Source organism: Megascapheus bottae, chromosome 6, assembly GCF_031878675.1.
Source record: "Megascapheus bottae isolate mThoBot1 chromosome 6, mThoBot2.hap1, whole genome shotgun sequence".
Lineage (NCBI taxonomy): Eukaryota > Metazoa > Chordata > Mammalia > Rodentia > Geomyidae > Megascapheus > Megascapheus bottae.
In genome coordinates this window covers 58,726,481-58,752,429 of record NC_143514.1, presented here as the reverse complement: position 1 = coordinate 58,752,429, position 25,949 = coordinate 58,726,481, and the positions used below count along the sequence as shown (strand labels likewise).

At 41.7% G+C, this 25,949-nt stretch overlaps 1 protein-coding gene across 6 annotated transcripts in view; it reads left to right on the top strand.

Annotated features, from left to right (window-relative positions):
• The first annotated feature begins 277 nt into the window (after positions 1-277).
• Nfyc (nuclear transcription factor Y subunit gamma) overlaps positions 278-25,949 on the top strand; it is a 58,179-nt gene continuing 32,507 nt past the window's right edge. Inside the window, exons 1-2 of one of the 6 annotated variants that reach the window (XM_090335105.1) lie at positions 278-491; positions 10,160-10,229. Coding sequence is in view for 2 of the 6 variants with exons in the window: in XM_090335103.1 (XP_090191229.1) it covers positions 15,474-15,642 (169 nt within the window). In the remaining 4 variants the exon portion in view is untranslated. The other 5 variants (XM_090335106.1, XM_090335108.1, XM_090335103.1 and 2 more) reach the window with 5 other exon arrangements.

Genomic DNA, 25,949 nt, shown 5'->3' with positions numbered 1-25,949 from the left:
ATCCTTGGTTCCTCATCCTTCTTCCTCTCTGAACTCAAAGGAAAAAACAAAACAAAGACTACTCCCACTTACTCTCTAAAATTCAAAACCGAGCGCTCGCCGGGCGGAGAAGATCCCCAGCGCAGAACGCCCGCAGAGGTCGCCCAGCCACGCCCCCGGATGCCCGGGAAAGGGGGAGGAGCCAGAAACTCCAGCCATCCTTCCACCCCAGCCTGCGGGCATTCCTCCCCAATTCTCGCGAGACCTCAGGCCGCTCAGCTCCTGCGCACCGCACAATACTGGAAGTCAAGGCCTCCAGGGAGGGGGAGGGGAGGGGAGAGACGGTGCGAACGGCGTGGCCGCCATCTTGTTTGTGACCCCACTTCGCGCGCGCTCCGTCCTCCGTGACACACGCTTCCCCGCCCCTCCGCCGTGCCCGGGCTTCTGCACTGCCGGACACCGCAGGAGCGCGGGGGCGGCTCCTGCTCTTCCCTAGACTCCGGGACTGAGGTGTGAGTGCGTGGGAGCTCCGGGAAGAAGGGCGAAGGGGGCGGCGGCAGGGGGAGGGGAGGTGAAGCGTTTCCCGCCTTCGGCGGAGACCTCACTTCCCTCCGCGGCCGCCGCTGTGAGTTCGCGCCGGCCTGCCGCCGCCATGTTGTGTCCTCGCCGAGCCCGCCTCTGCCGCCGCCGCCGCCGCCGCCGCGCTCGCGGGGCCGGTGCGCCTGGTCGGCCGGGCCCGCGGGCTTTCTCCCATTGGCGGAAGGCGACGGCGGGGGGGCTCGCTCGTGATTGGTCGGTGGCGGGGAGGCCGCGGACCTGACACCTTATTGGTCGCGACGGCTGCGGCCTTGGGGGTGATGCTGGCTGGGCGGTTGTGGGGATGCACCGGGCTTGTGTTGGGGTAGTTAGTGGGGCCGTGGCACTTGCGGTGGAGGCATGAGGAGGAGGAGGAGGCTGGAAGCCAGGAGGCTGGACGTCCCAGGAGAGGGCGGTGGCCTGGCAGGCCCTTTGGGGATGACCTGGGTATGGCCTGTGCAACAGGGGTGCTTCTAATTCGAGAGGCGCTTTCCCTGGTACCTACATGCACAGGGACATGCAAGGCCCCCAGGTTCTTCCCAGGCCTGGAAACCCCGAAACCTGATGGAAGGATCGAGAAAGGATTTCCAGTCACCCAGTTGATGGTGATTCTGAAATCGGTGGTCGGAGTGCTAAATATCGGTAGAGAGGGTCATTTGAACTTCAGTTGGGGAACCAAATCAGATTGGGGATTTTGCTGTAGAGTATGGGCATCAAAAAAAAACAAAACCTGTTTTGACAGAGCCCTGGAGTCCAGTTACCGAACTTGGGAGTATGATGCTTGGATCCAGGTAATTGGGGAGAGAGGGATTCTAGATTCGATGGGATCCACGAATGCTGGGTCTTCGTAACTGAGTGCCCAGCCTAAGCACAGTGTTAAGTATCATCAGCCGTAGGTGAGAAAAAACGTTTGCATACTTGGGATGTATGTCAAGGGTAGTTATAGATTTTGGATCTTAAGACCAGCCAGTTTTGAATGAAAATCCAGTTCTGTTATGTGCATGACTGTCACTGGATTATTCTCCCCCCCTCCCCTTAGGAGGAAGAGCTAACTAGAGATTATGGATGTTGGCTTATTTCCTTTCATATGTGCCTAAAGAAATTCTCACATGTACTCAGTTCTTTGCTCTTTTTGGTACTGGGCGTTGAACTCAGGACTCCATGCTCCAGCTAGGCAAGGTCCTGTACCATGTGAGCTATGTCCTCAGTCCTGTACTTTGAATTTTCCTTAAGTAACACCTAATGAAAATAAACTAGTGCATACCGTCTTGCATCTTGCTTTAAGAGCACTTGTTTCTGGTTCCTGTTTCAGAAAGTTTTGTTTTAACCAAATTTGTTAGAGTTGGCTTTTTTAAGGGGCTCATTCCTTTTCCATTGAACTTTTGCTCGGATTGGTATAAATTTGCTCTTCTCAGGATTTGGAGTTAGTGGAAATATTTATTGTAATCCTCCTTTTCTAGTGGTTCTTTTTAGCTTTAGATATATGTTACACTTACATTTTCCAGAATAATGTCAAGAAACACCTGTGTTTTTCAAATTTGGTCACTTATATGAATATGCAATTCAGTGTCAAGAGAGAAGGGGAAGTTAGAGAGTTTGTTTCCGAGTGATTGCCTTCTGTTTTGTTTGTTTGTTTTTTAATTTGGCAGTATTGGCATTTTGAATTCAGAGTCCAGTGCTTGTAGCACTCTGCCATTTGAGCCATACCTCAAGTACACAGTACATGACAGCGCTAAGTAGATTATCTCATTTTTTTTTCTTTTCCCTTTTCTTTACTTCCCTTCTCTTCTTTCTCCCCCCATATCCCTGTGTCCCTGGGGCTTGAACTCAGAGCCTGGGCACGGTCCCCAAGCTTTAGTGCTCTACCAGTTTGAGCCACAGTACCATTTCTGACCATTTGGTAGTGAATTGGAGATAAGAATGGCCAGGACTTATCTGCCTGGACTGACTTTGAACCATGATCATCACATTCCAGCCTCCTGAGTAGCTAGTATTACAGGAAGGTGTGAGCCACTGTCACCTAAATGAGTGTTGTTTATTAAGTGTCCAGGCATGGTCACTCAAGCTTGTAATCCTTACTACTTGGGAGGTAGAAGTCAGGAGAGTATGGTTTGAGCCTGTATTAAAGTTTATGAGGCTCCATATCAATTATTGAATGGCTTGGTGCAGTGGTTAGCCTATTATTCTAGCTCCAGGGGAAGCACAGTGACTGGGTGGAGTGGCGTGCACCTGTTGTTCCCAGTGACAGAAATACAAGAAGGAGGATTGTAAGGTAACCCTACTTGGAAAATAACCAATAAAAAAGCAAACTCCAGGAAATAGAAATGAGGATTTTTCTTTGTTGTTTTCTTTTTTGTCTTGTTTATCTATCTTGGGAGGGTAAAGGGGGCACACAAATGGAGGGACAAAGGGTAGAAAAAATGCAGCAGTGGTACTCTGTAAACACTTAGGTTAAAAATGAACTATACAACTTATAGGTGAGGATGAGAGGGAAAAACTGAGATTTTGGGAGAGAAGGAGTGACATGGTCACAAAAGAACTATACTCTTGACTTGTAACTGCAACTTCTCTGTATGTTACCTTTTATAATAACAATAAAAAATTTAAAACAAGTGTATTAAGGCTCAGTGTGGTAGTACACACCTATAATCTTAGCTACTTGGGATGTGGAGATCAGAAGGATCATAATAGACAAGAAGTTAGCAAAGACTCCAGCTCAGCCAACATGTTGGTAAATTGATAGTTCACGTTTATACCTAGGCCGTAGGTAGGAAGATTCAATTTTGAGGCTGGCTCATGCAAAAATGTGAGACCCTATCTGAAAAATAACTAAAGCACCAAAGGACTGGGGCATGACTCGAACCAGGTAGATGGCCCTGAGTTCAAACCTTAGTATTACCAAAAAAATATTAGATGAAATAATATAATTGACAGTTTTTAAGCATCCAGACCACAGACTTGTAGCCATATGGATTATGAGTTCTTCAGCTAGGTGTTTAAATCATATCCCTTGGTTTCTATTATGGGAGGGAAGATTTGCAAAATAAGTTGTTGAATTATTCCTGAACTTAGATAATTGGGATAAATGGACAGTTGAAAATCTCATTCTTTGAAACCAGGCTGTAGAGTGTTGCTGCCATAGTCCTGTATATGGGAGTAATACGAGAAACTACCAAGTACATAGAGTAAGAGCTCCTTAGTGAGATTTTATATACCACCTATTCCTTAGAATGTCTTCAGAAACAGGAAGCCTGTATATTTGTGGGAATCCTGATTCTAGAATATGTAGTCTCTCTTGAGCAATATGTAAAATGAAATAGATTTAATAATAAGTCAAAATATTTTGTAATTCCAACAGGCATATTCTTTGAACTGAAGCCTGAAAGAATGAGATGCCCTTGGTAAGGTTACTTTAGCTTTCTTTGTAAGGACTGAGACACATCTAGCCCAGATCAGTAGATCAGACAGATGCCCATTCTGCATTACTTTCCCTGTTAGAAGTGTTAACTTGATGGCAGAGATGACTTTTTTTTCCCATTTTTTAAAAAAGTTTTTGGTGATACTGGAGTTTGAACTTTGTGCAGAAGGATCTCATATTTATGTCTAGGCCAACTGGACCAAGATATCTGTATATTTCCTATTTATACTTCTCATGTAACTGGGTAGCAGGCATGTACCACCACACACATTCTTTTAAAAATATATTCATTGAGAGGGAGGTCTAATTTTTTACTTGGTGTGTGTGTGTGTATGTGTGTGTGTGTGTGTGTGTGTGTGTGTATGTATGTATGTATTTATGAGTGTACGCTAAAAGGAGTCTCATTTGGCTTTTTCATTCATTCTTGGTACTCTAACACATAAGCCATACTTCTAGTCTACCATTTGCTGGTTAATTGAAGATGGAGTCTGTCACAGCTAGCTTTGAACCTCCATCATTGGATCCCAGGCACCTGAATAGCTAGGATTACAGCTGATTTAGGTGGTAGAGTGCTTGCCACCATGCACTCCTTAGTGCAATTCCTTAGTACCACATAAACAGAATGCTGGAAGGGATGCTGTGGCTCAGATTGGTAGGGTGCTAGCCTTGAATAAAAGAAGCTCAAGGACAGTGCCTAGGCCCTGAGTTTAAGCCCCAGGACTAGCACACGCACACAAATTATTGTAAAGGTGATGAACGGGGGGTGGGGCTGGGGAGGTACTACAGTTACATTGCTCTCAAATCTTGATCCTCCTTATTTCCTACCTCCTGAGTAGTTAGGATTACATGTAGCCATGCTGACCTCTGTGAAAAAAGGCTTCTTTGCTATCCAAGTGGGTTGCTTAAAAGTTTCTGTTTTGACCTGATGGGTTAACTCTTTTTATATATTCTGCTAAGAAAGTATTAGCAAGTAAAGAAAGCAAAATAACTGCTTTGGGATAATAAGGAAGTATATAATGTATAATATAGAATACAATATAACATCATATATTATAATATATATGTAATATAAAAATATATCATATAATAAGGTTTTAACTGGTTGTTCCAAGTTGGAATTAAATACACCTCAGTAGATGTACCTTAAATTGTTCAAGAAACAGAGAATGTGTGTATGCTTTGAAATAGCTTGTATCGTTAATCTTATTTTAATGTCTTTTAATGATCACCTTATATAAGTGCATCTTACCTTCTTCAAACTAGCTAATCACGAGCAGGTTGTGAACCTGAGCTCAACCAATCCAAACAGAGGGGCAGGCCTGTTGGGTTAAGGATAAATAGGGAGCAGGCTACCTGTTGTGTGTGCTTTTTACTGATTTTTGGCTGATGGTGCACCCTTCTGTGCAGAAGTAAAATTTTGCCTTGCAGAGATGATTCTTTTGTTTTTGTGTGTGGTGGTTCTTAGAGAGTATGACACCTCCAATATATGATCCTCCTGAGTCTTGGGATTAAGGCATGTATCACCAGAGGTGATACTCGAGTGAGAATGGCAGAGGACATTATTAGGGTTACAAATAACCTTGAGGTTTATTCCAGCCTCAGGCATACATAAAATTTAGGAAGAATATTTCTTAGCCAGTAAGTTGTTACTTTCTATTTTATTTTTTGTTCTTAGGGGAAACTGAATTATTTGATGTTTTATAGTCTCTTCATTTTTTACTCAGTTTTTCATATATGCACTGCATCAAGTTTGGAAGGTTACATATCATTTGAGTATTTTCCCACAGAGACTCAAAGCACCCAACATAATTCAAGTAGGAGGAAATGGATTTCAAAAATTGACCACAAAGTGCCTTTGGAAGGGGTAGTGTAGTTGCTGATTTTGTAGTCAAAACTGGGAAGGAATTCTATCTCTGCAGTTTTGCCTTGTGTGTATGCCAGAGTAGTTCTGTGCTTTATAGTTTCTTAAACCACTGTAAAGTAGAGGCAATAATACCTACATAACAAAGTAATTACAGTATGTGGTAGGTACTTGTCACTGAATGGACCTAATAAATGAGAGGACAGCATAACATGTTTAAAGTGGTATAACATCTATTCTGACAGATCTTTTGTAATTACCTGCTGTTATGTACATCAAGATTTCCCTGCTTGATATGAAAGAAATAACCTAATTTAGTTATGCTGTTGTGACTTACGAACTAATTTTCATTGGGCCAATGGAAGTTCATTCTTAAACTTTTCTTGGCCAGTTCTGGGGCTTGAACTCAGGGACTAGTCATTCAAGGTTAGCACTCTACCACTACTCAAGGTTAGCACTCTACCACTTCAACCACAATGCCATTTCTGGCCTTTTCTGTTAAGTGCTACTGAGGAATCGAACCCAGAGCTTCATGCATACTAGGCAAGCACTTTCCCACTAAGCCACATTCCTATTCCCAAGTAATAGGATGGTTTGTTTTGGGGAATGATTGTCTCATGATCTCCTGTTAATCCCTGTTTGCAGAATGGTAAGAATGCTGATGAATCGAAAACTTTTTTATATTTGCTAAAAGCAGTGCATTTAAAAATTAGAACCAGAATTATCTTTCTGTCTAGAAGGAGAGATTTGCCTATAATAGTTTAGTTTTTTCTTTTTTTTTTTTACTTTTTTTTTTTTTTTTTTGCCAGTCCTGGGCTTGAGCTCAGGGCCTGAGCACTGTCCTTGGACTTTCTCAAGGACCACTTGAGCCTTAGCACCACTTCCAGCTTTTTTCTATGTATGTGGTACCAAGGAATCGAACTCGGCCTTCGTGTATGCTAGGCAAGCACTTTAACCACTAGGCCAAACTCCCGGCCCTAGTTTAGTTTTTCTAACTGTAGAAATTGTCAGTTGCAGTAGGACTTCATTTGGTGTATGTGAACTATAGTAACCTGGGCAGTGCTTTCTTTGAAGTAAGCAGGAAGAAATCTCTGCCTGAAAAGTTCTTGCCAGTTTCAAGATGTGTGGCCCCCTTTCCACAATGTAGTAGTGTTATATCAGTGTTGTACCTAGTAGCAATGAAGCAGCACCTAAACTTAGCATTTTCAGTATGGGATTTATATTTCCATTTTGAGACTTGCTGATGTCCATAGGTTACTTCTAAATCCATTGTTACTCTTTAGAAAATCAGAACTTTCTCATGCATAGACCTCAAGTGCAGTTTAGAGAGAGATGAAATAGTTTAACCTTTGCATTTGAATGTTTCTAGTCTAGGTTTAAACTCAAGTCTCCATGACTAAGGTATATAAATGAAGAGTCACCAGTTAAAGTAGATAGTATATCCTTAAAAGTAAGGATTCCAGGATAACAGTTTTTATTTTTGTTTTGTTGTTGTTGTGGGGCTTGAACTCTGGGCCTGGGTACTGTCCCTGAGCTCTTCCACTCAAGGCTACCACCCTACCACTTGAGCCACAACACCACTTCCAGTTTTTTGGTGGTTAATTGGAGATAAGAGTCTCACAGACTTTAGTGCCTGGACTGGCTGTGAACTATGATCCTCAGATCTCAGCCTCCAAAGTAGCTAGAATTATAAGTGTGAGCCACCAGCACCTAGCTTTAGCATGGTTTTTAAATAGTTCATGGGTATGAGCCACAGTTGGTGATCCTGAACAGTATTGTTGAGTGGAAAAAGGAGGAATGGGATATTGTGGTAGAGAATATTTTGTATCATGTCATTCATTGGCTTAAAGATAGGAGTTTCTGAAGGTTTTTCATAATACCTAATTGTTGTTATCTCTAAACTCAGAAGCCATAAATTGTCCAGTGTTCTGTATAAAGTAAGAATCTGCTCAGAATTAGAAAAATATTCCTCCAGCATTAGCATACGGTATCTACTTTAAAACCAAAAGAGCTAGTAAAGTAAGTACATGTCATTGAACAGGAAAAATTATTCAAACCAGGCATAGGCTAGCAGGCCCAGAAGACAGGAGTTACTCAAGTACCAGGGATAAACCCAGGAGCCATTTCAAAAGCCCCACTTGGATAAGAGATAATCAGCCATTTCTGCTTCTGTAAATAGGCTTCCCACAAGCTTCCTTCACTGCTATCCCTATCCACTATCCACTGCTCCTGCTTAAGCAATTTAAACCCACCTATTAGTAGTTAGCACAGCCCTTGCGACCTGATCCCTTGCACTGCCCTATAAAAACCCTGTAACCCTGCTACTTGGGACCCAGAATTTCTATCATGTGCTCATCTGGGCCTGCAAATAAACTGGAATTTTTCTACTTCCCTGAGTGTAGCTTGGTTTCTTGCCAGTCTATCTTCAAGCAACGTTTCTGGAGGTCCCAAATGGGAATCTAATCCTGGCTGGAATGCCCCAGAGTAGGAAGGGACTCAGGACTGAATGGAGAGACACTCCACCTGATGGTATTCTGGGTCCTCCTTCACCCTGGAGTTCCAACCTTCTGGGTAGTCCGGCCCCAGCTGAACTTCAAGGAGAAATGGACCAACTTGCCTGGCAACTTATCTCAGTAAGCCCCCAGGAAAAGTTAGTCTTTAGATCTTATCAAAAGGAGTTTGATCACTACCCAGGCATTTCTGAAAGGAATTCTACTGGTCAGGAACTTCCTGGCGGGGGGGGGGGGGGGGGGGGGGGGGAGGGGGTGAAATTGTAATAACCTCTGATAAGTGAATGTGCATGTGAATGAGTGGCCTGACTTGTTTGTGTCTCAGGTTTGACTTTCTGGCTCCATGGCCAAAAGCTACAGGGTCTGGTGGGTCTGTTCTGCGATTCTATGGTGATCCTCATATAGCTTAGGGTGTTGTTGGTGCAGCCCTATCCAGAGTTAGGCTGACCCCACCATTGATGCTAAGAGGCACCTACATACTACTTCTTGATGTGGCCAGGCAGACATTTGATTGATTTCTTTGTGCTATTGATGCACGGAGGTGGGGGAAGACACACAGAGTAAGACATAGGGAGTACTTTTGATCACCAGAAGTTTTCTAAAACCTACAGTATTAGAGCATATGCTTTAAAATTTCAGAAAGGGATTTTTTTGGAGCTTATAGGATCAAACTCTCCAGGAAAATTGTGCATGTGATGTGACTTGGAATGGCCCCCTTTTGGGGTTAGGTGGCCCTCTGGAGGTACCCTAGGTTTACCTACTATCAGAGATGTCCATCTGGTTTTAATAGGAACTCCTGGTCGCCCAGATCAGTTTCCCTGTGTCAACCCTGGCTCCAGATAGCCTAGATCCTGTTCTCTCCAGGTCTAATTCTGCATCAACAAAAAGGGACAGAGCAGAGTTTTGGTGGCCCAGTCAAAGAATCCCAAAGACGATGAGACAACCAAGTTTGTTTTGCAGGGGATCCAGAATATGAACCATTTATGCCCTGCTGCTGTATATCCCCAGAGTGCCGGTTCACAGAGCCGCTAATACCTCACCTCCCAGACAGCCCACTGCTCTCAATGAGCCTCCTTCAACCCTTCAGCAGCATCCAAGCCTCTCCTGGCCCAAAGCCCAAGTTTGCAGCCCATAAGCCAATTCTTTTGATGATCTCAAGCACCAGCTCCTTTGACCACTGCCCTTCAGATGCCACTCTGGGAATTACAGGGGCCACAGAAGATCAATGTTGATGATGTGGTCCATCCCAGACACTTTATCCTTTATTACCAACCTTTCAGTACCACTGACCTCCTAAACTTGAGAAATTACATCCTGCCTTATTCAGAGAAACCCCAAACTATGATCCACCACCTAGATAGAGTCCATATTCCAGACCCATCAATCTACTTGGGATGATTGCTGTGAGCCCTTCTTGACATTCTTCAACTTGGAACAGTGATGACAAAGTCCTGACAGAAACTTGCTGCTGGTTCCAAGGGCAGGCCTCAAGGGCAGGCGCAGGCGCAGAACCCTAGATGTCGAAGGTTGGGCCACAGGGGCATCCCCCAGTGCTCAGCTTGCCTGGGACATCAATACAGCATATGGACTAGGAGCCCTTTACCAGTATCATCAAACTGCCCTTCTAAGAGCTAAGAAGCCAACCAACATGTCCAAAACTGCAGCAGTCTAGAAATCAGAGGAGTCACCAGCTAACTTCTATGAGAGACTGTCTAAGGCCTTTCAAGTGTACATTCCTGTTGACCTAGAAGCACCAAAAAACCAGTGAGTATTCAGTACACTGTTTGTGACCCAATCATATGCTCACATCTGCAGGAAACTAGAAACTCGAAGGCTTCACCAGGATAAACACCACCGGCTGATAGAAGTGGCAGACGAGATCTTTGTAAGTCTAAACTATTACACCAAGTGGGAATTTGATAGAAGAATGAAAACCAAGGTGTCTTTTTTGGCTATAGCACTGGGATGACCAGACCCATCCAAGCAGCCAGCCTCACTGCCTGTAGCTTACCTATCAAAATGCCTGAACATCCATATCTGCCATGTGTCCAGGTGGTCATAGCCTGTCTTCCTTCCGCCCCCTCCCTCCCCCACCCAAAATCCCCCTGCTAGTGTAGGTGAATGCCGCAGCCATGGTTCCCCTTTGTGTTGATATGAAACTCCAGATGCTGGTATTGCTGTCAGTTATGATGCTAGGCATATATGAGCCTGGAGTAGTGGTGGAAGTGGCAGTAGATTCCTCCGTTTTGCTGCCAGTATACTGACAACAGTACTCGGCCCCACCCCAGGCTAATCTTGCAAACATAGAATGGCAGTGTTTATTGATGGCAGTGTGTGTTTATTGGAACGGCTTCTGTGGAACTTGTGGCATTGCCAGTTACTGTCAACCTTGCCCTACTCATTCTTCTGGTCTTCAGGATGAGCCTAGCTTCATATACCCACGACAAATACCTCTGAAGAGATTCCCCCCATTAAGGCTCTCTCCCTTCCTACTTGGAGGTCTTATAACTAAGAACCCCAGCTAGATTTTTAAGTAAAAATTCACTGCCTTCTCAAGGTTACTAACACCCTATTAGCAAGTGATTGCTGGCTATTCCTGAATCCAGGTCCCCTCCAATATGTGGCAAGTTCAATAAGCCTCTTTAACCAGGTCTAGTAGCACCCCAAATTCCACAGACATGAACCCTACCTAAATCAGTTCATGAACAGTTGTCCCAAATAGCTCCTGATTATATTTGCAACCTGGGAGAAGGAGTTTCTATGAGAAGTTTGGCTCTTGACCATTACATCCAAAACCTTATCTGCACACCACTTAGCAATTATATGCTCATTAACCCTAGTGTTCCCCAAGTCGAACCTTTATATGCAGAACATATGCTTACCAGTGCCTACCAGCCAGGCAAGTACTTGCACATTGGTCTTTCTTGCCCCTCACATGGATATTGTACTTTATAACCAAAGTCTCCCTTGACTGCTCATACTTGATTAAAGTGGGCCATCCACCTCATATCACTACTTACTGGGTTGGGAATAGTGAGTGGAGTGGGTTCAAGCATAGGAGGAACTCCTATGCTTACTAATATCAACAGTTGTCTACAGATGTTATGGAAGATGTGAAATGGGTGGCTAAGTCCCTAATGATCCTACAAAACCAGATGGACTCCCTGGTGGCAGTACAGTAGTCCTGCAGAACCAGAGGGTCTTGGACTTGCTTACTGCTAGGAATAAGAGACTGCCTCTTGTAGATGAAGAATCAGTCGGGAATAGTCAGGGATATGGTCCAACAATTACATGATCAAGCTAAACAGGAGACTGGAATTAGCAAATTCCTGTAGTCAATGGAATAATATCTGGAGTTGGACCTCCTGGCTCCTTCTCTTGGCTGGCCCCTCCTTATGATTTCTCTGGTATTGCTTTTTGGCCCTTGCATCCTCAATCTCTCCCTTCCTTTCCCCTCCTTTCCTTCTCCCTCCATCACCCTCTCTCTGTTCTCTCTGGTTTGTTCTCTCTCCCTCTCCCTCTCCCTCTCCCTCTCCCTCCCTCTCCCTCTCTCTCTCTCTCTCTCTCTCTCTCTCTCTCTCTCTCTCTCTCTCTCTCTCTCTCTCTTTTTCTCTCTTTTCTCCTTTTCTTTCCCTTTCATTTCCTTTTTTAAGTCAGCTTAGGCAGTTTACTTGCACTAAACTATCAAACAAAGCCAGAAGTGGAGCTGTGGCTCAAGTGGTAGAGTGCTAGCCTTGAGCAAAAAAGAAGCTCAGGGATAGTACCTAGGCCCTGAGTTCAAACTCCAGGATTGACACCAAGAAACAAAAGATTTGAAAATTTAAAATGGAAAGATGACATTAAAACTTATTTGACAGCTGGGTATCTGTGGCTCATCCCTGCAAAGGAGGCTAATATAAGAAGTTTGAACCGGGCAGGGCACAGTGGGTCATATCTGTAATCCTAGCTACTCAGGAGGCTGAGATCTGAGGATTGAAGTTCAAAGCCAGCCCAGGCACTAAAGATCAGTGAGACTTTTGTTTGTTTGTTTTTGTGAGTCATGGAGCTTGAACTTGGCCTGGGTACTGCCCCTGAGTTCATCAGTTCAAGGCTACCACCCTACCCTTCAGCCAAGCCCCACTTCCTGTTTTTTTTTTTTTTTTTTTTGCCAATCCTGGGCTTGAGCTCAGAGCCTGAGCACTGTTCTTGGATTTTCTCAAGGCTAGAGCTCTACCACTTGAGCCTCAACATCATTTCTGGCTTTTTTCTATGTATGTGGTACCAAGGAATGCATGCTAGGCAAGCACTAATCACTAGGCCATACTCCAGGCCCCACTTCCTGTTTTCTAGAGGTTAATTGGAGATAAGAGTCTCAGGCCCTTTTGTGCCCAGCCTGGCTTTGAACCTTCATCCTCAGATCTCAGCCTTCTGAGTAGCTGGGATTACAGGTGTGAGCCACCATAGCCACCATAGCCCTGGCTAAGAACCTGAGATTCCAATTAGCCCCTAGAAAAAGGGAAGTGGCACTGAACAGTTCAGGGATAACACCCAGGCCCAGAGTTCAAGCCTCATAACCCACAAAGAAAAAAAAAAAAGAAGATTGAGGTTCAAAGCCAGTGGGGACAGACAAATCCAAGAGACTCTAATTTCCAGTTAGCTAGCAAACAAACAAAATCAGTTGCTTTGATGCTTTAGTTATTTATTTTTGTTATCATAAAGATGATATGGAGGTTGGGAATGTGGCTTAGTAGTAGAGTGCTTGCATAGCATGCGTGTAAGTATACATTTGTATACTTACCCTTTGGCCCTCCATTTCTGTGCCCCTTTTACACTCCAAAGATAGATAAATGAGCAAACAAGACAAAAGAAAAACCTCCTGTTTCCATTTCCTGGAGTTCATATTGATAATGTGGTCAGAGGTCCATAGGCATTGCACCTTTGTGTTCCTTCCTTGTGAGTATCCTCTTTGGTGTCACTGTATGTGAATGCCTGTACAATTAATCATGTCTTGATATATTCTAGATCTAGCTTCTGCATATGAGAGAACATATACATCATTTATGTCTCTGTGCTTGGCTTACCTCATTTAACATAATTTTTTCCCAGTCTGATGTTTCTTTTAAAGAATCTGAAGTATTTCCTACAACAGACCAGTATTATCATGGCCCTTTTCTTGTCCTGGTGATGGTTACCCACTTAGTAAGGACATCTCTCTTCAGTTTTTCTCAACTCCTACTGCTGTGATTTCATTAGCACTATGGCTAAAGTTGAGTTTGATTTATAACTTCGTGCAGTCCCTGGGATATCTGTAGGACAGTTGCTAACTTCAAGAAGTCCTCTGATAATAAAGATGTATTAAAAAGTAGTTATAATCTATGTAAGGGCTAGAGTAAATGTTGTATTTAGATATATTTCAAGTATACTATATGCTTTTACTTGCCTCAGGACTGCTGTTAATCAGTGTGTGTGTGTGTTTCCATTTTTCATGTGAACTTAAGAATGGTTAAATAACTGGTCAGGAACATACAGTTGGTAAGTAGGTAGGTAGCTAAGATGAAAGAATCAGCCTTGTGGCCTTAGAGCACTGAAGCTTGATCTATGTAATCAAGTAAAAATGCATTTCAGAGGTCATCCCCTTGAGACAGGGTCTTAGCACAGATAGGCTAGACCCTCTGTCCAGCTTCCTCAGTGTTGGGATTATTGGTGTACGCCCCCTGTTGCTTATATCTTGAAAGCATGTGAGAAAAAAATATATCTTCTATGACATCAAAGCTCTAAATGCAATATGGTAGTACTAGTAACCTCAGCACTAGGGAGACTTAGGAACAACATAAGAGTTCAAGGACAGCCTAGATTATGTATAGAAGATTATCTCAAAACAGCCTCTATAACATAAAGTCTATCTCAAAACCCCTCTATAACATTAAAAGCTAATCAGCAACATTTTGTAGTCACAAAATGCTGTGGGTTCAGTCAGACTTGTGCATGCTAGGCAAGTATGCATTTAAGTGTGTTCCCCCATGTCACCTTTTTTTGTGTGTCCATTTTCCTCCATTATTATAGTTTTCTCTTTTGTTATTAACTCCTCCCCCTCCTTTTTCCTTTTTCCTCTTTCCTCTTGCCAGTCCTGGGGCTTGAACTCAGGGCCTGGCACTGTTGTTGGACACCTTTTGCTCAAGGCTAGTGCTCTGCTTCTTAAGCCACACCACCACTTCTAGCTTTTTCTGTGTATGTGGTACTGAGGAATCAAACCTAGGGCTATGCTCCTGCCTCTCCTCCTCCTTCTCCTTATTTTTGGTTGGTCATGGGGCTTGAGCTCAGGTGCTGGGCACTATCACTGTGCTCTTTTGCTAAAGGCTAATGCTCTCCCTCTCTGAGCCACAGCTCCAATTTCATTTTTTGAGTGGTTAATTGGAGATAAGAGTCTCATGGACTTTCCCATCAAGGCTGGTTTTGAACTATAATCCTCAAATCTCAGCCTCCTGAGTGGCTAGAGTTATAGGTGTAAGCCATAAGCACCTACTTGGTCAACTTTTTTGAAATGCTAGTCTCTGCCACAACTTTATACATTACCCCCCATATTTTCTTGTTAGTTTGTGTTTTAAAACAAAGCAAAGCCTCTTGCTTTGCATACTAAACAAACAAAAAAACCACCCAAAACTGGAGGAAAGCAGTGACCACAACTTTACAACCTTGTGCACATTTGCTCCTATAGTTGTCTCTCATAGTAGGGTATCTTACAGATATCTTCGGTGGCCAATGAAATGCAGTTAAATTATCTTAAAAATGTTTAAATGGAACTCTTACAGCCAATAAAACATATTTTGGGTGGGAATTATAGCAGCCTTTCATTTTGTTTTAAGAACAATTCTAAATTTGTAGTACCCTATTTTGGAAGCACATGAGGCTCAATGAATTTGCTAAGTGTATCTGCTGGGCATTTCCAATCCTTAAATGCTCTGTAGTTTGAAGTGTAGAATCTGACCCCTGTTCTGCTTCTCAAGGTAACTTTAAAACAGGAAGTGTACAAAGGAGGTAACTGATGACGTGAACAGCCAATCATGGCTTTGTGTTCTTAGCTGATAAAGCAGCTCAGCCAATGGGACTGTGCTGGAGGCAAGGTTTGGTGTCAAATAGCAGGCTAGATTGAATGCCTTTGACTGTTAAAGTGGAAGGAAGCTGCAGGGCTTCATTGGAGCCTCGGAGTTTTTCACTGAGGCAGGGGTCAGCTGAAAGACAAAGAAAAATGGCGAATAGTTTGCTGGGGGGTGGGAGGACAGCTGTTCGGGTTTTCACTGGAGTGGACATTCCAGACTCAGGTTTCTGCATCTCCTGCTGTCTTTTGTTTCCTCCGTCCTTTGGTGGGGGGAGGGATAGGAGTGACTTAAATTCTCCCTGTCCGAGGAGATATAAATAACTACATGTAAAATTAATGCAGTTCCCGGTAAGTTTAATTCTTTGTTTTGTGTTGAAATGGTAGAAACTGTTTCGTTTCAGAGAGTGTGGACAAGTTGCACTGTTTGAGAAAATGGCCACTTTACATTCCATGCATACCTTTTGGTGCACCTAGAATACCTTGCTCTGTTTAGATTTTGCATGTTCTTTTATGTAGGATTTCTTTTCCTTGTTGAACATCGGCACGATCAGCTACATAGATGGCAAATCATTTCTCAGGGTGTAGAGAAGGAAAGCACTTTCTCTTTGCATAGGGTAAACTTAACTGTTTCCCAAATAATTTTCCTTTGTTCAAGTGCACTGAAGCTTTCCTACAGAATAAGCTGAGTTGTTCTAGGAGTTTTTCTAATTTCATACTATTTGTTGACATTTTCGTTTTCAGAGATAGAAGCCACACAGTTGCTGTTTAAAATTTGTGTAAAAATATGATTTGCAACTGGTGCAGGTTCTAATAGTGAAGGTCTGCATACTAATGTGAAATTCTCCCATAACTTTCTTGATCTACCTGTCTCATTCAGAATTCTAGTGAGTGTTCATTAACTTAAGGACAGTTTTTTGTTTTAAAATGCACATTTTAGAATGCTGATTAGTAACAGTTATATCGACAGTGACAAGAGCAAATCTTTTTCTACAATTTCAAACATTTTTGTCAAGTGTTGATGATTGGTTCTTTGAGAGAATACAAGCAAAATGCTTTTCATTTTCAGTATGAAATATTAAAATACTAATTTATATCCAGTCCGTAGGAAAGTTTAGAGTATAAGCACTCTATTTTTTGCCCTTGATACCATCCCCCCCCCCAGGGATATATAGCTAATGTAGGTTGCTAATCAGTAACTGGTTAGCTCTTCCTAATAGAGAAATTGTCAGTCTCATGGATTAAGATCTATAATAGGCTTGGTTTTAAAAAAGCAATTGTTTTCTTTTTTCTTTTTGCAAACACAGAATGAAGGTCATTGGAACATTTCTGCAGCAGACTGTAGAGCAGCTAGGTAGCAGCATTTGGCTTCTGGGTAGGGAAAAGGAACAGGCCCTGTTAGAGGAGAACTTTGGAGGGTGTTGATTTGCCTTTCTTTGCTTCCCCCTTTTTACTTGAAAAGATCCACAGGGGCCTGGATTTGGGGCTCTTTGAGTTGGAGTGGTGTAGGAGCCAAAGTTTCTGGATGTAGGCCTCTGTCGTTGCTCAGAAAAGTGACCTTGAAAGCTGCTGAGGAGTTGAAAGATTGAAGGACAAAGTTTATTTATACAGTTTTGAACTGAAAAGCTCTGCTTAAGTTGAAAAGAAGCTGTACTTCTGATGTTCAAGTCTAGTGGTTACTAGGAATCTGTTACAGATTCATATTAGGAGTTTTTAAGCTGTAAGACAATAGGGCTGCATTCATTCTGTCTCCCACTCTTTCCTCCCTGCCCTCAGCAGAAAAATTTAAATCTTTTTTGGTATGATAGTTGAGTGGACTGCCCATCAGATTCTGAAGTCTTTGCACAATACCTTATCTTTATCATCTTGAAGGATCTTAGTGAAGATTGGTATTTTAGAAGTTCAAAGTAGTTAGGTATGTGAAACTCCATTTGAGGGACTAGAATGCTTACAGTAAGAAAAGGTTAATTCTGGCATTACAACTTAAGGGACAGTTCATTTAAATTTCTTTTATAAACTGATGAATTGTATATTATTTATGATTTCAAGTTTTATATGTAATGTAAAAAACAAGTGTAGACACTGAGTACCTCTATTGGCTCTCAAAGAAAGCCCTGGAATAGAGGAGGTAAAGGTATGAGGCCCAGATAAAACTTCATAAACCTGAGACTGTGGATTTAGCTGATTAGAAAGACATCTAGCCAACTCTTCATCTTTTAGGGGATCATTGACTGTTAGACCATCTTCCTCATTACCTGGAAAAATGCACTAGGTGTCCCCTACAAAGTCTTGTGATTCTTCTGCTTGTCATTTATATGATCCTGTCACTAACACTTTAGTCAAGTAACTATTTTCCAGAAAAATAATGCAAACTTATTTTAATAAAGCATAAAGAAAGGCCTTCTAGATGAATTGTAATTTAGACTGGGGGATGGCTATGTGGGTGTTGGGAGGAGGCTTAGATGTAGTCTGAGAATTGGTGATACTATTTTGAGTCAGTACAGTACAAGCCATTTAAAGTCAAGAGTTCTGTGTTCAAGTTTCACTGAGCTCTGTTTCCCAGCTTTGTGAGCGTGGGCAAGTCAGCCATTTAGTCTCAGCCTCCTCACATGTAAAAATGGGACCTAAAAATAGTACCTCCTTATTTTGTGGTGAATCTTGAATGAGGTTATGTATGTCAATGTGCTTTTGCTGTTTATGAATTACTGTATATTAGTTACTGATACAAATTAATTGAGGGACTTAATGTTTATGGAGATAAGTATGGCATCAAAGAAAAAATGCTGATAGTTTAATATATTGACAGAGGAGTTTGTTTAAACCTGCCACACATGGCTTCACCTGCCTATTCCTATCTGTTAATAGGATATTTAATGCCTATGTTGAGCGCATCAAACTATTATCCTTCAAGATTCCTTTTTTTATATGTATGTGCGAATATGATAGCTTAAGCTCAGGACTTCACAGTAGTTAATTGGAGGTAGTCAATCTCCCAGACTTTTCAAAATTGTGACTTCTAATCTCCTTCTAGCCTCCTGAGAAGCTAGGATTATAGGATTACAGGTATGAATCGTTACCTAGCTCCATAAAAATTCCCTGCCCCTACCCTTTACCTTCCTCCTATCTTCTTTCCTACTTGCCATGAGTCTGTGTGTGTGCATGTGCGTGTGCATGTGTGTGTGTGTGTGTGTGTGTGTGTGTTCAGGCTTGAGCACTATCCTTGAGCTATTTTGCTCATGGCTAGCACTCTGCCACTTGAACCACAATTCCACTTCCAACTTTTTGGTGATTAATTGGAGATAAGATTTTCCTGTTTGCTGGCTGGGAGTTTGGCCTAGTGGTAGAGTGCTCGCCTAGCACGCACAAAAACCTGGGTTCGATTCCTTGGTACCACTTATATAGAAAAAAAGCCAGAAGTGGTGCTGAGACTCAGTGGTAGAGCTCTAGCCTTGAGAAAGCCCAAGGACAGTGCTCAGGCCCTGAGCTCAAGCCCAGGAATGGCCAAAAAAAAAAAAAAAAGAGAGAGATTTTCCTGTTGGGACTGGAAGCGTCATCCTCAGATCTCAGCCTCCTGAGTAGCTAGGATTATAGGCATGAGCCACCAGTGCCAACTTCCATCAAAAGTCTTAAGAGAACTATTTTAATCCTTTATTCAGGGCCTCCAAATAAGATGAAGTCAGAATGATTAGATTTAGGACCTTTCAGAATAAAAACTGTTGATTGGATACTGAGATTTGCATTGTATATAATGTGGTAAGTTGTAAGGATAGCTGATTTTTATCTAGCAGAGATGTGGTGGGGTGGGAAAAAGGTATTTACTGGAGCTGTTCTTAGTTTGCTTTTTGGTCATATATCCCTTCTTCATTGTTCAGGTTTGGGAGGCAGTCCCAGCTAGGAGTAGCAGCAAGTAAGTAAATGTTGGAATGAAGACTTTAAAGGCCTTTCATTGAACTTTTAGCAGTAGCATGAGTTTGGTACTGTTGGAACTGTAAGATGCATCTTTAAATAATGGAAACCCATGGAGATTTCTTTTCCCAACACCCATTTTATTTGCCTGTGTTATTTATTTTTAGGACTTCTTTGCTACTATGTTCCCCCCTTCCTCCATATTTTGTGATTCTGTCCTCTTAAATCACTTCCTCTTTGGCATGATTAGTGTGTATTGATGTTCTGTGAATTGTCATCTTCAGACAGAGGAATTTTTGCAAAGTTAGCATTAACACTCCAAAATAAAAAACAAAACGAAATAAAACAAAAAACAAAAACTAGTTCCAGGGATGCATATGTTTGGGAAAAGCAATCATAAGAAGCTGTGTACTTTTATATACTTTTGCAAGGGTTTTAATAACCTAAAAAGTATTCTTTATAGTCCCCCCCACCTTTTTTTTTCTTCCAGTGCTTGGGGTAGAACTCAGATTCTGGCATACTAGCAGGAACTCTACCACTAAGCTTTACTCCTAGCCCCTACAAAGCATTCTTTTATTTTTGTTAATCCCTATCTCCAGTAACATTCATGCAGAGTTTGAATACTGTCCTAATTAGGCTGATGGGAATCATTTATGCAAGTGGCCTATCACTGAACCATATCCTTAAACATTTGGAATCATTTAGGGATCGAGTCTAGTTCCTTATAAACAGAAATGGAGGCCCAGAGAGATACGGTCCTCTTGTTAAAGCCTTTCAGCTTTTTAGTGACTGGCCTGTTCAGCTCCCATTGAATTCATTGTACATTTCTTTTAGTCTTCTAAGTTGTTTTTACTTTTTATCTGTGATGTTTCTTTTTCTTTTAATGCATCTGCAGGTTTTCTATTTGGACCCTGAGGAAAGGAGAGAAAATAGGTCATGGAGGAGGATCAGAAGTCTACATGTAGAATCTTGTTGGTTGGAAATTTTGCTGTGACAGCAGATGTAGTGTCTCTTTTGGGATCTGAGGATCTCTTGCCTCAGCCAATTGCTTATTCAGAAACATGAGAATCAGCAAGGAAGTTAATAGTGCTCACCTGGCTGAGGTATCCTAGAGAGCTGGGTTACTTTTTGCATTACAAAGGAAGTAAATGTATATAAACACCACCTGCATGCTAGCTAGTAATTTTTTTATTTATCCAGTTATTTATATAAGTTGTGTAATATTTAAGTTCTGAAGTGTACTGTGATTGAAAATTCTGTAGATACAACTGGATAGAGTATACTTCATTTATGCTGGGTAATGGTGGCTCACATATATAATCCTAGCTATTCTGAACATCACTGTTTGAAGCCAGCACAGGAAAGAAAGTCTGAGAGACTCATCTCCAGTTAGTCACAGAAAAAGCCAGAGTAGAGCTATGGCTCAAGTCATAGAGCCCTAGCCTTGAGCAAAAGAAGCCTAGGGACATTGTCTAGTCCCTGAGTTCAAGCCCTACAACTGACCAATAAAAGAAAAAATACACACACACACACACACACACACACACACACACACACACACTCACACACTCACTCTTCATTTCTACATCATGCAGAGTTTTGTTTCCTTTTAAATCTGTGCTTTCTGCAGCCTCAGAATAGGCTCAGTTCTTCAGGACCTTGTCTGTTCTATTCGTAGTTTTACCCTTATTTTTATCTCTTCTCCCTTGGTATTCCAGAGACATTCAATAATTGATCAAAAGTTTTCTCTACTTAGAATATTACAAATTAAATTTCAGGTTAATACCTAAAGTGAAAAAATATACATTCTAATGTAAAAGAAGGACTAAAATTAGTCTTGTAAATGTTTAAAGTAACATAGTATGGTTTATGACCTTGTAAAGAAAGAAGACTAAAATATTCTGATAACTGAGATGCTGCTTCAATTAGAATCCTTTTTTTTTTCGTGGAAGTACTATTATTTTCACCCTTCTCCATAGTTTAAATTATAGAGGAAACTAAGACTTGCTGAAAATATGAGGCCAGTTTTTCACTTATTTACTAAGCTGTGTAATTTTTTACCTTTGAAAAAATTCTGAAGTTGTATGCTTTGTAGTTCCTTCCCCAGTTTATGACCCATGCATGTCATTCATGTGGAGGTTTTAAAAACGTACCAAACAAGGTCATGATTCAAAGTACAGCTTGAGCTAATACAGTTCAAATAAGTGGGTGACTCTACTTGTAACATAAAGAGATGGGTTAAGAACAAGAAGGAGTGGTTAAAAAAAAAAACAAAACACACTTTGGAGAGGTTGGAATAAGATGTTAAAAGGCCCTACCTGGCAGACTAAAAAGTGTGATAAGTCCTGTAAGTGGACCATCTCCAACAAGGGGATAGGGCTAAAGTTGTTCTGATTTTTAACAAGCTCACTGATTCCCAGCTTTTCCACCATCACTGTTAGAGGGTAATTCTGTGGTCTAGTTCCACTTCTTGGAGGAAACTGCAGTTGAACAGGTTGGTACTTTTTCATCTTTCTTGTTCAAGTTTTCCATTTTGAAATGTGTAAGAATCTGGCATCTTTGCATTGTAGGGTTCCCTGTTTCCAGGAAAAGGGTTTGGTAAATTTATGTTCTAAGCTGAGCCAATCTGTAGATTCTTAAGTTTTTTGGTCTTCTACTGAATTACCAGTTCTAAAGGAGAGTATTTGGTGATAAAGCATCAAATTGAGAATCAGAGGACTTAGGTTCAAATTCCAGCTCTGGCAAACCACCTTGTGGCTGTGGTGGAGTCTTCCAATCTTTCTCGATAAGCTATCTGCTGTTTGGGAAAGTTTATATCTTTGCTCCCTGTTTTATGTGTTTATAGTGAGAATAAAGTGAGATAACATGAAGCTGCTTTAAAAAGTATGTGTAAATGTTAGGAATTAGTGTTGCTGTGCATGGAGGTGGGAAATTTACTGTTCAGTTAGCTTGGTGGATTTGTGTCACTTATCTCCCCTTCCCCCACATCCACATGGGGTAGAAATCACAGTATGTCTGATTCAACTGATTCTATACTCTTAAAAAGTTCCTATTAATGGGCGGGGAGTTTGGCCTAGTGGTAGAGTGCTTGCCTAGCATGTACAAAGATCTGGGTTCGATTCTTCGTACCACGTATGTAGAAAAAAGCTGGAAGTGGTGCTGAGGCTCAAGTGGTAGAACTCTATATAGCCTTGAGAAAGTTCAAGGACAGTGCTCAGGCCCTGAGCTCAAGCCCAGGACTGGCAAAAAAAAAGTAAGTGTTTTTTTTTTTTTTTTTTTTTGATGCCAGGACCATTCTTGTGGAGAAAAAAAAAATTATTGACACTAATGAATGTATATATTTAATTTTCTTACAGTTACAAAAGCAAGCTTCTTACTAAAAGTGCTATCCCGAAATACCCTTAAATGTTGGTCATAATCCATGAGATAGTCTCAAAAATTAATACTTTCCAGAATGTTTCCTTTACCCAGAATCTTAGAGATGGACCAGATAGGACTCTTTCCAGATCTCAAAACAGAATCTTTCTTTTGAGCAATGGGGCCAGGTAGAACAGGGTAGGGTAGAAAGCTGCCCTGGGTTCCTGATTTTGATTCCTTCCTCAAGGCAAAAGAGCCATATACGCCTACTCATAGAAGACTGAGGTGTTAAAACAGGCATGATCTAAGTAAGAATTTACATGTTTTCGAGTCAGAGTCTATAGAGAAAAGTTGAATAGCTTGATCATCAATGGTCCCTAGGGATTTAAATTTGAAGCATTTATATTCATTGTCAACTTTAATTCTTTGCTTATTTGAAACTAGAACATTTGTTCTAACTCTTAAGACAAATTAGGTTTAAAGAGATCTAAAAATTATTTCATATTTTTTCTAAGTCTTTCCATTTCCTAACAAATGGGGCGATGTCATTCTTTCTGACAGCAGCATAGAATTCCATTGTGTATAAATACCACAACTTGTTGATCCACTCATCAACTGAGGGACATCTAGGTTGGTTCCATATCTTTGCTATGGTGAATAGTGCTGCAATGAACATTGTTGTGCTAGTGGATTTAGTATGCCCTTGTTTCTGGATGGTTGGGTAAAAATCATATTAAGTGAAGTAAGCCAGACTCGAAGGAACTTAGGCTCAATGGTTTCCCTCATTCGTCATAATCAGTAGAAACCTTGGGCTCTACTAGCAGAGATCTGCAATAGAGCAAAACCTTGATACATAAGGCCATATAGTATGAAGCTAATTGAAAGGACCTCCAGGATATTGAAACAAAAACCATATAACGAACGATTGTTGTCCTTAATGTACTATGTTGTCTCTCATCTCCTTTGCTGTCCCTTGGTTATCTCATATTGTTATAGTATCTCACTTGGTTATCTGATATATTGAATTTATTTGTATTTGGTTATTTGAAATTTGATAGGGAAGGGGGGAAAACCAAGATGGGTGGGGGGGGGTAATGGGGTACTAAGACATGTGAAAGGGTATCAATGTATGTGAATTAATGCACCTTCTATCTGGCAAATATCATGTAACCCTTTTACTAATTACAATTAAAAAAAAAGATTATTTCATATTAAAAGCCTGGTGCTGGTGGCTCATACCTGTAATCCTAGCTACTCAGGAGGCTGAGATCTGAGGATCATGGTTCAAAGGCAGCCTGGGCACTCAAGTGCATATGACTTATCTCCAATTAACCACCAGAAAATGGGAAGTGGTGCTGTGGCTCAAGTGGTAGAGCACTAGCCTCTCAGGGACAGTGCTCAGGCCCAGAGTTCAACCCCCAGGACTGACCAGAAAAAAAAATTATTTCATATTAAAAGCCAAAAGACAGGAGAAATCTTTCCTCCATTTTTAATATGTATTTTTATACATCATCAGCTGGACTTAAAACACTATATATATATTTTTTTTATTTTTTTTTAATTTTTTGGTACTGGGGGTGGGTGGTACCCAGAACATTGCACTTGCTGGGCAGGTGTTTTGCCATTGAACTACATCCCAGCCCTGAAGCTGGGCTTTTTTTTTTTTTTTTTTTTTTTTTTTTTAAGGCTTTTGTGGCTCTTTTTTTTTTTTTTTTGGCCCCCTTCTCTTTCTGGCCCGGCTCGCTCCGGCCCCGCTCGCTCCGGAGTCTCGTCTCTGCCACTTCCGGCTTGGTTGTGTCTCGTCTCTGCCACTTCCGGCTTGGTTGTGTATGTGGGATACCGAGGAATCGAACCCGGGTCTTTGTGCATGCTAGGCAAGCACTTTAACCGTTAGGCCAAACTCCAGGGCCCTGAAGCTGGGCTTTTAAGGAAACATTTTTTCTTTTTTTTTGTTGATCATGGGACTAGAACTCAACCTGGGCACTATCCCTGAGCTCTTTAGCTCAAGGCTACCACCTATCCCAGGGCATGGTTGTTGTCCCTGGGCTCTTTAGCTTAAGGCTACCACTCTAGGCCTGGAGCCATAGCACCACTTCCCATTTTCTAGTGGTTAATTGGAGATAAGAGTTCACAGTCTTTAGTGTCCAGGCTGGAATCCTCAGATCTCAGCCTCCTGAGTAGCTAGTTACAGGTGTGAGCCTGCACTGGGCTTTAAGGAAACATTTTTAAAAACAAAGTGCTCTAAATGAAAGAGAAAACGCAGCTAGTTATGTTGTTGCTATAGTACTTTATACTTAATTTATTTTCTTTATTGTTACTATAAAGGTAATGTGCAGAAGGATTACCTAAATGAGGTAGAGTGTGTTTCTTTTAGGAAAATGTCACCCTTCCTCACTCTCTCCGGATTTTTCCCTCCCATTTTCAACATAGTGTCAAAGGATTACCTAAGTGAGGTAAAGAGTGTGTTTCTTTTAGGAAAATGTCACCCTTCCTTCACTCTCTCCCGATTTTTCCCTCCCATTTTCAACATAGTGTCGAAGCATTACCTAAGTGAGGTAAAGAGTGTGTTTCTTTTAGGAAAATGTCACCTTTCCTTCACTCTCTCCCGATTTTTCCCTCCCATTTTCAACATAGTGTCCAGTGCATACCAGTGCTGCATTTGTTCACCCACTACAGTACTTTCAAGAGAATTGTTGTCTTTAGGTTTGTTACTTCTCCTTGGACTGTTCTGACCAGGAATTAGGACTTAAGGTATCTTGTCCAGCTCTAGGCATGATTTTGTACCATCTGGCACTGAGCTGAGCAGCTCAGTGTTTTTTGAGGCTCCCCAGCATAGTTTTCTGTTCATTTATTGCAAATGATTAATAGTGGCCCTAGGAAGTAATTTGAACAAGAGCATAGCAAGTTAGTTAGCTGGAGAGTAAGAAGCCCCTAGGCCCCAATACATTTTCTTTACCTTGTACTTTACTGCCCTCCACTGTTCACAACTGAGTATTCATAGGTGCTAACGAGCCTAGAGTCATGGCCAGGGAAAGATAAAAGAAAAAACAGATGGAACATGGAAAGAGAGATAGGGAATATAGGCATAGTGGTTCACTCACGCCTGTAGTTCCAGCACTAGCAGGTTGAGGTGGGAGATCACTGAGCCCATTGAGTTCAAAACCACCCCTGGGCATAAGATGACTTAACCTCCATGGAGGGAAGAGGAGAAAATGAGTTATGATGAATCATGAGAGAGATGCTATGTGATAGGAGATATAGTACTTTTGT